General features: G+C 53.4%; 3 protein-coding genes across 3 annotated transcripts in view; 2 read left to right on the top strand and 1 right to left on the bottom strand.

Annotated features, from left to right (window-relative positions):
• Positions 1-7,800, top strand: part of LOC126571283 (serine/threonine-protein kinase Tor) — an 8,522-nt gene extending 722 nt beyond the window's left edge. Inside the window, exons 2-4 of the mRNA XM_050229647.1 lie at positions 1-5,800; positions 5,861-6,682; positions 6,777-7,800. The exon at positions 1-5,800 is cut by the window's left edge and continues 157 nt beyond it. Of these exons, the coding sequence (XP_050085604.1) occupies positions 1-5,800; positions 5,861-6,682; positions 6,777-7,505 (7,351 nt within the window). The 3' untranslated portion in view covers positions 7,506-7,800. The remainder of the gene's footprint in view (positions 5,801-5,860; positions 6,683-6,776) is intronic.
• A 5-nt stretch (positions 7,801-7,805) lies between these two features.
• On the bottom strand, positions 7,806-10,880 carry LOC126571286 (pre-mRNA-splicing factor CWC22 homolog). The gene is made up of 2 exons (XM_050229653.1): positions 9,453-10,880; positions 7,806-9,382 (listed from the first exon to the last, which is right to left on the bottom strand). The coding sequence occupies exons 1-2, from the start codon at positions 10,807-10,809 to the stop codon at positions 7,887-7,889; spliced, it is 2,853 nt and encodes a 950-aa protein (XP_050085610.1). The 5' UTR covers positions 10,810-10,880; the 3' UTR covers positions 7,806-7,886.
• A 95-nt stretch (positions 10,881-10,975) lies between these two features.
• LOC126571287 (nuclear fragile X mental retardation-interacting protein 1) overlaps positions 10,976-12,500 on the top strand; it is a 1,913-nt gene continuing 388 nt past the window's right edge. The window contains exon 1 of the mRNA XM_050229654.1: positions 10,976-12,500. This exon is cut by the window's right edge and continues 388 nt beyond it. Coding sequence (XP_050085611.1) covers positions 11,077-12,500 — 1,424 coding nt within the window. The 5' untranslated portion in view covers positions 10,976-11,076.

The raw sequence follows: 12,500 nt of genomic DNA, 5'->3' as shown, positions 1-12,500 counted from the left end.
CAGTTCGTTCGAGTTCGACTGCAAACGTGCGTTCGAGTGGCTTTCGCTGGACGCGAATGCGGAACGGTTCGAAAACCGACGGCAGGCAGCCGTGCTGATGCTACGGGAGTTGGCTGTTGCCATGCCGACCTACTTCTACCAGCAAGTGGGCAGCTTCTTTGATCACATCTTTGTCGCCATCAAAGATCCGAAGGCGATCATACGCGAAGGAGCCGGACAGGCGCTGAGAGCCGTGCTGATACTAACATCGCAGCGTGAGGGCACCAAGCAGAGCAACAACACCCGATGGCACATCAACTGCTACGATAAAGCGATGGAATGTTTGGGGGAGCCACGCGAGAAGAACGTCAACCGTGACGATCGCGTTCATGGCATGCTGATTGTGCTGAACGAAATTCTGCGCTGCTCCAACGGCAACTGGGAACGACGGTTCATCCAGCTGGACAGCTTGAACGTCGACCGTAGGTTTGCGCACCGTGCACTAGGAGAAAGTGGGGGCCGCCGGTTGTTCCCGAGAATTCGTTCCAATCTGATGGAAAGACTGGGCAGTCACGGCAGTAGCAGCGGCGGGAGCAGCAGCCAATCCGCGGGTTTGTACGCACGTCACTATGAGTATGGGACGGATGCAAAGTGCTTTCGACCGAATGCGGCAGTCCAGGAATCGGCACTCTATCGCGCGCTGGTGAAGGAAAAATACGATACCATCTGCCAGACGGTGCTGGAGCAGCGAACCTCTAAATCACCGTATGTCATCCAGCTGCTGCTGTCCCTGTTCCCCCGTTTGGCCGCATTTAACCGCGAAGAGTTCGTGAGGCTCCATCTGCGTCCGGTGGTTACCTATTTGTTGACGCTTTTGCGTGGTAAAGAGAAGGAGCGCCATCAGGCGTTCGTATCACTGGGGTACATCGCCGTTGCGGTCGAGAAAGAGATTGAACCGTACACCAAGAGTATCCTGGAGCTGATCGGTAGTGTGCTGCCAGCGAAGGATCCACCCAATAAGCGCAAAACCCCGGTCGATCCTTCCGTGTTCATGTGCATCATGCTGCTGGGACATGCACTGAAGAGTGCTATCACGCACGAGGTAAAGGAAATCATTAGCCCGATGCTATCAACCGGACTCAGTCCGGCCTTAATCATCTGTTTGCGCGAACTGTGTGACTGTGTGCCTCAGGTGCAGCCAGAGATTTCCTCCGGTTTACTAAACATTCTCTCGTACGTGCTGATGAATCGACCGTTGCCTCAGCTGATTGTACCAAAGTCGCAATCGTTCGTATCGCCCGCGTTCCTAAGCAGCTTGGAGCAACAGCATCACCAGCAGCAACAACACAACCATCAGTACAATCACCAGCAGCAGGTGCAAGTTCTGCCACAGCAGGTACACGACACCGGTACGATCGTGCTGGCACTGAAAACATTAGGAACGTTTTCATTCGAAGGCTGCAGCTTACTGCCGTTTGTACAACGATGTGCGGATTATTTCCTCAGCAGCGATCAGTTGGAGGTTCGCATCGAGGCAGTACACACGTGCACGCTACTGCTTAAACTGGCCCTGGAAGCTAGCGACAGTGACGATAACGATGTGTCGGAAACGCTTACCCAAACGCTTAGCTCGGTGCTGGAGAAGATCCTGATCGTCGGCATAACGGATGTGGATCCGACGGTACGGCTTCGTGTGCTCAAGTCGCTCGATGAAAGCTTCGACACTCAGTTGGCACAACCTTGGATACTGAGTTCGCTGTTGATCACGATGCACGATGAGATCTTTGAAATTCGTGAGCTTGCGATCATCATTATTGGGCGACTGTCGGTCATCAATCCGGCGTACGTGATGCCGAGCTTGCGCAAAACCATGGTCCAGCTGCTAACGGAGCTGGAGCATTCGGGCGTGAGCCGTAACAAGGAGCAAAGTGCCCGCATGCTCGATCATTTGATCGTGAGCACACCGAGACTGGTGGCATCGTACATGCGCCCGATGCTTTCGATCCTTGTGCCGAAGCTGAGGGAAGCGGAACCGAACCCGAATGTAGTGCTGAACGTGCTGCGGGCAATTGGCGATATGGCCGATGTCATCGATGGTCATCATGTGTTGAAGCAGTGGTCCGATGAGTTGTTGGAGATTCTGCTCGATATGCTGAGTGATGCAGGATCGACGGAGAAACGGGCCGTGGCACTGTGGACACTGGGTCAGCTAGTCAGTGCGACTGGGCAGGTGGTGCAACCGTACAACAAGTACCCGAACTTGATCGACATTCTGATCAACTTCCTGAAAACTGAACAGCAGCTGTCCATCCGGCGTGAGACGATTCGTGTGCTGGGCTTGCTCGGGGCACTTGATCCGTACAAGCACAAGATGAACCGTGGCCTAATCGACAGCCAAACGAGCGCCAACATTTTGATTTCCGTGCCGGACTCGAAGACGGACGAGAATGCCGACATGTCGACGTCGGAAATGCTGATCAACATGGGTACGCAGCTGGAGGAGTACTATCCAGCCGTCGTCATCTCGACGTTGATGAAGATCCTGCGTGATCCCACGCTCTCGAGCCACCATCTGAGCGTGGTGCAAGCAATCACCTTCACCTTTACCAGTCTCGGCATCCGCGGTGTACCGTATCTGGCCCAGGTGTTGCCCTGTCTGCTGAACAACATCGAGACCGCGGACATGAGCCTGAAGGAGTACCTGTTCCAGCAGCTCTCGACGCTGATCTCCATTGTGAAGCAGCACATTATCGGCTTTATGGACGAGATCTTTGCGCTGATCAAAAAGTTCTGGACCACCGGACCCGGCCCGGGTGGAATCGGTGGGGGTGGCGGTGGTGGTGGTGTCGGTGGATCAACGGCCGTATCGACGAACGCTTCGCTACAACCGACCATCATCAATCTGGTGGAGAAAATTGCGATCGCCCTGGGCTGTGAGTTCAAGGTGTATCTACCCCAGCTGATGCCGCAGATACTGCGCGTGCTGCTCCACGATACCTCGAAGGATCGGAGCGTCACGGTTAAGCTGCTCGGTGCGATGCGCAACTTTGGTAACAATCTTGACGACTATCTGCATCTGATCATCCCGGCGATCGTGAAGCTATTCGAACCGATTGACATCCCTATGAATGTTTCCATCACGGCCCTGCAGACGATCAACTATCTGGCGGAAGTGCTCGATTTCACCGATTTTTCCTCCCGCATCATCCATCCGTTGGTCCGGGTGCTCGATAACTATCCTGAGCTACGATCTGTCGCCCTGACGACGCTCTGCTCGATCATGATTCAGCTCGGGCGCAAGTATTTGGTCTTTGTGCCGCTCGTGAACCGTGTAATGGTGAAGCAAAAAATTACCTCTATCGAGTACACGAAGCTGCTGACGAAGCTACAGAACAACAGTACGCTTGCGATGGACGATGAGTTCCGCATACGGCAATCGCGGAATCGGAATCGCGAGATCTCCCTACCCAGTGACAGCACGATCGCCAAGTTCCCCGTCTCGTCGAACGATCTGGAAGCGATGTGCAAATCGACGCGTCGCGTATCGAAGGACGATTGGTTGGAGTGGTTGCGCCGGTTAAGCCTGAAGTTGCTAAAAGTGTCGATCAACCCATCGCTCCGTTCGTGTGCTACCCTTGCCCTCAACTATCCGCAGCTGCAGAAGGATCTCTTCAATGCCGCATTCGTCGCTTGCTGGTCAGGCCTTTCGGATTCACTGAAAGCCGATATGGCAGCGAGCTTGACGCAGGCACTGACGGTAAAGGATCTGCCAGAGATCACACAAACGGTACTGAATCTGGCCGAGTTTATGGAGCACTGTGAAAACTATACACTCAAGATCGATCCGAAGATCTTGGGTGAACGAGCCATGGAGTGCCGTGCATACGCAAAGGCCCTGCACTACAAAGAGGAAGAGTTCCACCAGCAACAGCAGAAGGAGCACCAGCAGTCCCTGTTCGAGTCGCTGATCTTGATCAACAACAAGCTCCAGCAGAAGGAGGCAGCGGAGGGACTGCTTGAGTATGCCGATCGTTTACGGGCCGGTGCCGAGGAGATGAAGGTGCAGGTACGCTGGTACGAGAAGCTGCACAGCTGGGAACAGGCACGGCATCTGTACGCGGAGAAACTACGCTCCAATCCGAACGATCTGGAGTCGCGACTGGGTGAGATGCGTTGTCTCGAGGCGCTCGGGGAGTGGTCTACATTGAATGCCGTCACGACGGAACAGTGGGACGCCCTGGGATCGGAAGGACAAAGTAAGGCCGGTCGGCTAGCAGCGGCCGCAGCCTGGGGTCTGCAGGATTGGGAAGGAATGCATCGCTTCGTACGCTGCATACCGGAGGACACGCAAGACGGTGCGTTCTATCGGGCGGTCCTGGCCGTGCACAACGAACAGTACGAGGTGGCACAGGAACTGATCTATTCGACGCGCGATCTGCTGGATACGGAGCTGACGGCAATGGCCGGTGAATCGTACGAGCGTGCCTACGGTGCCATGGTGTGCGTTCAGATGCTTTCCGAGCTGGAGGAGGTCATCCAGTATCGGCTGGTGCCGGAACGACGTGAAACGATCCGTTCGATGTGGTGGGATCGATTGCTTGGTGGACAGCGGTTAGTTGAGGATTGGCAGCGTATCATTCAGGTGCACTCGCTAGTGGTCTCACCGAAGGAGGACATTCGCACGTGGTTAAAGTTTGCTTCGCTCTGTCGCAAGAACGGTTCGCTAAAGTTGTCCGAGAAGACGCTCGTGATGCTGCTGGAGTACGATCCGTTGAAGAAGCTTCACGAACCGCTGCCAGTCGACAAGCCGCATGTGACGTTCGCCTATACGAAGCATCTGCACATGGCCGGGTATGTGAAGGAGGCGTACGATCATCTGGACAAGTTTGTCGTCTCGTTCAGCAAGGGCCCTAACGGGGAAGTGAAGGACGAAGAAGGCCGTCGTCTGCTGGCACGGTGCTATCTAAAGTTGGGTCTGTGGCGTAGCGCCGTTCCCGATGGTGGCTCGAAGGAAGAAACGATCGCCTCGATACTGAACTACTACAGCTTAGCCACGAAGCACGATGCGAGCTGGTACAAGGCATGGCACAACTGGGCATACCAGAACTTTGAGCAAGTGCAGGCCAAGAAGCAGCAGGAAGAATACACGAAAAACCCTCGAAGTGCGGCCGAACGGGCCATGCTCACGTGTTACGCCGTACCGGCCGTTCGTGGATTCTTCCAGTCCATCAATCTGTCCCAGGGTAACTCACTGCAGGATACGCTGCGTGTGCTGACGCTCTGGTTCGATCATGCCCAGTACGAGGAGGTGCATGAGGCACTGGTCGAGGGAATGCGCGTGATCGACAAAAACACCTGGCTGCAGGTGATCCCACAGCTGATTGCTCGTATCGATACGCCGCGCAATCTCGTTGGCCAGCTCATCCACTACCTGCTGACCGAGATCGGCAAGACGCATCCACAGGCTCTAGTCTATCCGCTGACGGTGGCATCAAAGTCCGCGCCCGGAACGCGCAAACACGCGGCCGACAAAATACTGAACAACATGTGCGAACACTCGCCGACACTCGTCAGTCAGGTGCGGCTAATCAGTGAAGAGTTGATACGGGTGGCTATCCTGTGGCACGAGCAGTGGCACGAAGGCTTGGAGGAAGCGTCCCGGCTGTACTTTGGAGAGCATAACATACAGGGCATGTTTGCGACACTGGAGCCGCTCCATGCGATGCTCCAGCGTGGTCCCCAGACACTGAAGGAATCGTCTTTCCAGCAGGCTTACGGGCGTGACTTGACTGAGGCACAGGAATGGTGCAAACACTATAAGGTAAGTAGGCGAGACCCGAAAGCAAGCGGATTCGCATTAACATTTCTGCTTCTATTTCAGAATTCAAGAAACATACGGGATTTAAATCAGGCCTGGGATTTGTATTATCACGTGTTCCGGCGTATCTCTCGCCAGCTGGTGCAACTTACCTCACTCGAACTGCAGTACGTCAGTCCGAAGCTATTGACGTGCCGTGATCTTGAGTTGGCCGTTCCGGGCAGCTATACACCGGGCCAGAAGCTGATTAGCATTTCGAGCATCCATGCGAATCTTTCCATCATTAGCTCGAAGCAACGGCCCCGCAAACTGTGCATCCGTGGCTCGAATGGTAAGGATTACATGTTCCTGTTGAAGGGCCACGAGGATTTGCGGCAGGACGAGCGAGTGATGCAGCTGTTCGGGCTAGTCAACACGCTGCTGCTGAACGATCGTGACACGTTCCGGCGCAACCTGACCATCCAACGGTACGCGGTCATACCGCTCAGCACCAACTCCGGTCTGATCGGGTGGGTTCCGCACTGTGATACACTGCACAAGCTGATTCGCGATTATCGCGATTCGAAGAAGATGATGCTAAACATCGAGCACCGGATAATGTTACGCATGGCACCGGATTATGATCATCTGACGGTGATGCAGAAGGTCGAAGTGTTCGAGAGTGCGCTCGAGCAAACGAAGGGCGATGATCTGGCCAAGCTCCTGTGGCTCAAGAGTCCCTCGTCGGAGGTGTGGTTCGATCGGCGAACCAACTATATCCGCTCGCTCGCCGTGATGTCGATGGTAGGCTACATTCTCGGTCTCGGTGATCGTCATCCTTCCAATTTGATGCTGGATCGATTGAGTGGCAAGATTTTACACATTGATTTTGGTGATTGTTTCGAGGTAAGTGAATCGTTTTATAGAAATGGCTCGTTGTAAGGCACCACACAGGTTACTGAGTCGAATCACGCTTGCTCTCTCTCGTTGGTTCCCACAGGTTGCTATGACGCGTGAAAAATTCCCAGAGAAAATTCCGTTCCGATTGACTCGGATGTTGATCAACGCGATGGAGGTGACGGGCATCGAAGGAACCTACCGGCGGACGTGCGAAAGTGTGATGAACGTGTTGCGACGAAACAAGGACAGTTTGATGGCGGTACTGGAGGCGTTTGTGTACGATCCGCTGCTAAACTGGCGCCTCCTGGAGGCCGACCGATTGCGACGATCGAAAAATGCCGGTGATATGGAGGGTGCTTCCGGTAGTATGGACGATGACACGATGCTCAGCTACAACGCACGCCGTGATGCAAGGATGAACGAGCTGAATGCTGGGATGATTGCACGACCACCACCGGGTAGCAACGCAGCCGCCGGTAATGCGGCGCTCAATGCCATGGTAACTATTCCGAATGGTAAAACCGGTGCCAATGGCACCGCTGGTGCTACCGCGGCAGCAGTGGCGGCGGCTGCTCTGGCCGCTGGTGCGGGTGCTGGTGATGTACCGGATGGAACTGCCTTTGCGCCACCAGCAACTAACAATCCGGCCGACGTGACGAACAAAAAGGCGCGAGCCATCGTCGATCGAGTCAAGGATAAGCTGACGGGTAAAGATTTCGGCAAACCTGAACCGGTTGCCGTCAATCGGCAGATCGATTTACTCATACAGCAGGCGACGAGCAACGAAAACCTCTGCCAGTGCTACATCGGTTGGTGTCCGTTCTGGTAATGGAAACGAGTACGAATAACGAGAAATTGTCTGTCTGTCGAACCAGCTTCTGTTACTATTTTGTTACGATTCGGCAGTGGGCGCACATGGAGATCGCACTTTCGCCCATTGCCGGTTTTTTTGCTACACAATTTAACTTACCAAATAGATATTTGTAAATCCTCTCAACAAGCGTATTTGGCGGTGGTCATCCCGCTAGTAACGGTGGCCCACCCATTCCGCTTTGCTTTACACGTGCACGTGAACGGGAAATAAACTATAAGGTCGGACAGAACTAGGAGACGATCAAGCTATAGCTATGGGGGTTGTTCTTTATTTTCCAAATCGGTCGGTACTTCTCTTATGATTAAGCTTAAGATTGTAAGAATCCAATAGTCAGCCTTAACGGCGCTCATCACGGCGATCGCGAGAACGATACGCGTTATCTCGATCGTCCGCACGCTCGCGATTATACGCACGTTCGCGCTCCCGGTCATAATTACGGTGATCGTGACCTCCTCTAGGGCCCTCGTCACGACGCTCCTCGCGCTCACGCCGTCCTCGATAGTAGTCCTCGCGATCACGATCACGTTCACGATCACGTCGATCGTATGCTGGTTCCTCCTCCATCTGGCGATCTCTGTGATGCTGCGGACCCCGGCGACGCCCGTCATCTCGCTCGCGATCATCACGCCGATCGTGATCTGCCTCTTCCCTTCTTGGCCGTTCCTCCCGGGGAACGTCCTTCTGTTTTTCCTTAGGTCTCTTGCTACGCTCATCCTTCTCTGGCTGGCCTTCCTCTGGTTTTCGTTTTTTCTGCACTTTTTTCGCCTTTTTCGATTTTTCCTCTTTCTTCTTCCTTCGTTTACGTTTCTGCTTTTCATGTTCGCTGTCATCGGACTCGGATGCACTGCTGCTACTACTGCTGCTGCTGCTATCTGAAGATGAATCGGAATCGGAACTGGAATCCGATGAGCTCGAGGAGCTCGATGCCGAATCGCTGGAACCGCTAGTAACGATGGCCGCAGCAGGTGCCGGCAGTGGTTGTGCCTGCTGTTTGGGAGCGTTTTTGAGAAACTCTCGCAACTCATCCGTCAATCCACCAAGACCAATCGAGGTGAAGAAATTGATGGCAAACCGGGTGTTGCGTGGATTATCCCGTGGAAACAATCCCGAGAACGGTTCCTGCAGTGTAGGATCCTTCAAGCGCGTACTGAGCTTGTACAGGCCCATGTACTCAGCCAGTTCTTGAAAGAGAATTTTGATAAAGATCCGACTGGAGCTGGTCGTATCGTCCTCGTTCAATCGAATACACTGCAGTGCGTCCCACCCAATGGAATCAGTAAACAGTAGATGGGCGAAAAATTTGCTCACATTGCGCAACCGGTTCGTATCGAGCCGATGCGTCGTGGTGTACGTATCGTGAAAAATCTGCTCAAACGGTCCAACGTACATCTTGTTGATCATGCAGAAGCGTTGCGCCAGCAGACCGTAGAACTTTTCGTACGTACGCTGCTCGGCACAGCAATCGAGAAACATGTGGCACAGTTCCTGCTCTTGGCCCGGTTTCAGTTCCATCTTCATCAGTTTGTGCGCGCACTCTTCGTAGTCCAAGCTGGAGTGAATCGTGAGATAGATCGTTCGACGGAGCGCGACGAGATTCGTTTCCGTGTTGTCGATAATAGCATCCTGCTTCTTGCCAGAACCATCGGCTGCACCGTCCTCATCATCCGAATCACTGCCCCCTTCCTCATCGTCCGAATCGCTACCATCACCACTCGAAGATCCTCCGTCACCACCTTCTTCGTCGTCCTCCGCATCGCTACCGAGAATATCGTTGCTGATCTCCTTGTACTTGGCTTCGTTGGCTTCGAAATCTGGATCCACCTTAAAAACATCTGGGAAAAGCGAAGGGAGAATCAGTATTAGGCAACGAAAAGATCGCAATGGGAGCTCAGGCGGTCTTACTCAGTATATCCTGCGTGTCGGTCGCTTCTTCCAGCATGATCAAATGTGTAAACTGATCATCCTCTTCGACCAGCTCCAACGCTTCAATCACGGCAACGTGATCCTTAAACCCGTCCTTTCGCACCTGAAACACCACCTCGATCATGTACTGGACTCGCTTATCTAGCTTGCCTTCGTGCAGGATGTTTTTCAGCATTTCAAAGATCGCATTAATGCCCTTACCGGACACCTCGGTGAGCTTTTGGCCCACCTCCTTCAGGAACGCGATGGCCACCTCTACCGAATCATCCGTTGGGTTTTCCACAAGCAGCGTGAGAATCTCCAAAGCAAGGATTTCGTGCGCTACCCGCTGATTGACGAGATGAGCCACAAAGCGCGATGCGGACAGACAGATGGATTTATCGTTTCGTCGGAAGCCACGCTTGAACTGGATCACCAATCGTTTCAGCAGCAGCTCACCAATATTGGGAAACTTGGAGTTGATGATGGCCACCAGGGCGGCATAGACGTGCGTGAACGTTGGCGAAGCAGCCTGCGCTTGTATGATTGATCGACAGAGCAAGCCACGACCACGGATGATGTTCTCACGGAGTAATTCCCGAGTGATTACGCCAATGTTATCCACGTTGACCTTGTTGATAAAACCGTGGATCGATTTCTTCAATGCCTCCCAGGAAATGCGTTGATAGGCGGCCGATGCTTTGTCCGTGATTTCCGCCTGCATCATCCGCAGTTTGGCCGGCGGAATGTAAGCGCCACCCGTTTTCGATGTAAGCAAATCGACCGTTTTGCGAATGGCCGGCTTCTCGTTACGCAGTAGCGCTTCATCGCCTTCCTCTTTCCGCTCACTCTTGGTCGGTTCGGTCGGTGCATCATCCCTACGCCGATTATCCCGTCGGTCGGATCTTTGCCGGGACCGTGAACGGGAACGGGAACGGGACCGCGAACGACGATCTCGTCTACGGTAGCCGCCTCTGTGGCGTGAGCGTGACGGTGACCGCGAATAGGAGCGGGCGCGAGACCTTGACCGTGACCGGGTTCTTCTTCTTCGGCGGTCCTCCCTTCGCCTGGACTCGCATCGACGATCATCCCTGGAATCTCTGGACCGGGAGCGGCTGCGGGAGCGCGAATCACGATCCGAGCAAAGTTCGCCTTCTTCGATGGTTTCATTTTTGCGCCGCGTAACAACCGACTTCAACCGATTAGCCCCGTCACCGCCATCGCCACCACCGTCATCGTCCTCCTCCTCGACGCTAGCGTTGCTTTCCCGCGATGGGCTTCGTTTGCTTCGGGCCGGCGATGCCTTTTTCTCACTCGCCTCCTGTTCGCTAATGATCGGTTCCTGAATATCCGGCATGCTGGCGTGGCAAGAGTCCCTTTTTTCGTAAATTATCCTTTTTCACTTTTCAGGAAAAGCGCACTACGCGGCTGATTGTAAACAACTCCCGAACTGTCACTGAAACGTCAAACTGCACATGCCCCCGGATAAGCGCCGGAAAAGCGCACCAAAAATCGTTGTTCTCGGCGCAGAATTAAACCGCGTGTGCCTTGAATTGAGTGTTACTTACACCGGTAATTAGTATCCGAAAGTGTGATTTCAACGGCGTACTAAAATCTGCGCGCCATGGAAGGAAATCCTCCGTCGGGAACACCAGATGGGACAAATCCAGCGAAGGAGTTTCGTCTCCCGGCACCCAAGTTCAAAGAAGAAGTCCAAAAATCGCTCGATGATTTCAGTAGGCATTTAAATCCTCACTTTTCTACGCCTACTGGTATGTTGTTGCCTCGCGAAATGCAACCACCTCCGATGTACGGCCCACGTGGTTCCACACTTCCGCCCCAGTTTTTGGCCAACAATCGGCGGAAGCGACCGTCGTACGACCATCAGTTCGGTCAACCAGCTCCGAAACAGCCACAATATGAGCCTCGCTTCCATCGGGGAGGTCACCATCAGCGTCCACCGACATCGTTCCGGCGCGGTAACGACGGTAATCACCATCGATCACCGCGAGGCAACGAGGGCTTCGAGAAGGACGTTATTCCGGCGTTACTGCTCTTGAACTGGAAGCTATGGTGTGAAGGTTGCGATGTGAATTGCACCAGCGAGGAAGAGTATCAACGGCACATCGAAAGCCATCGACCATGCGAGGTGCCGAGCTGCAGCTTCGTTGGGCATCCGATGGTGATGAAGAAACACGCCAGGAAGGCACACAGCGAAGAGAGTAGCAACGACTCCCGTGGTATGCCATCGGCGGAAGAAATTGAACAGTGGAAAGAGGAACGCCGCAAACGATTTCCGACAAAGCAGAACATCATCCTGAGACAGCTGGCTCAAGAAGAACGGCTGAAGCGAGGCGAACGAATCGGGGAAAACAAGGAACGCTTTCCACTGAAACCCGGATCAAACAGGCCAGCGCAAGATGGGATTAAGGATGGTCCGAAGCCGAAGAAACGTAAGAGACGAGGTAAACAGCCAGTACGGCAAGTGGAAAATCAGTCGACGCCCAGAATAATGTTTGCAGGAACATCCGGATTGGATAATTACCTTAAACCGATTGCAAATTGTCTATCCTTACTGCAAGGCTACGGAAGTGATAGCGAAAATGAGTCCGAGGAGAATAGTGAATCAGAAGCGGTTACTGATTTAAAAGTTGACGAGGTAACGGAACCAGTAGAGGAAGTACCAAATGTAGGGGACAGTAGCCAAACCAATGAGCAAGCATCACCGGTTCAGAAACTCGATATGCTAGAAAAGCAGCAGGAAATTCAATCTCTACAAGCAAACACGTTAGGGAAAGCTGATGTGGCTGAACAGTTGCAGGGGAACGCTAAAGAAAAGGTCGACACAATAGAGGAAAAGCAACAAGCAAAACCAGAAACCAATACGATAGAGAACGCGAGCAAGCAGAACCAGAAGAAGCAATTTAACCGCAAACAGCAACACAATAGCAAGGAAAAGCCAAAGACAGGCGATCCTCAGGCGAAAAAGCGTCCATATCTGCTGGATTACTCAAAGCTGCGTAGATCCAATCAGAATACAATGCTGGA

Source organism: Anopheles aquasalis, chromosome 2, assembly GCF_943734665.1.
Source record: "Anopheles aquasalis chromosome 2, idAnoAquaMG_Q_19, whole genome shotgun sequence".
In the NCBI taxonomy this organism is placed as follows: domain Eukaryota; kingdom Metazoa; phylum Arthropoda; class Insecta; order Diptera; family Culicidae; genus Anopheles; species Anopheles aquasalis.
This window is presented reverse-complemented; position numbering and strand designations above follow the sequence as displayed.

Coding starts and splice junctions, on each gene's coding strand:
- LOC126571286 (XM_050229653.1), bottom strand. CDS start 10,809: ATGCCGGATATTCAGGAACCGATCATTAGCGAACAGGAGGCGAGTGAG. Junction 9,383..9,452: donor CGACACGCAGGATATACTGA/GTAAGACCGCCT, acceptor CGCTTTTCCCAG/ATGTTTTTAAGGTGGATCCA.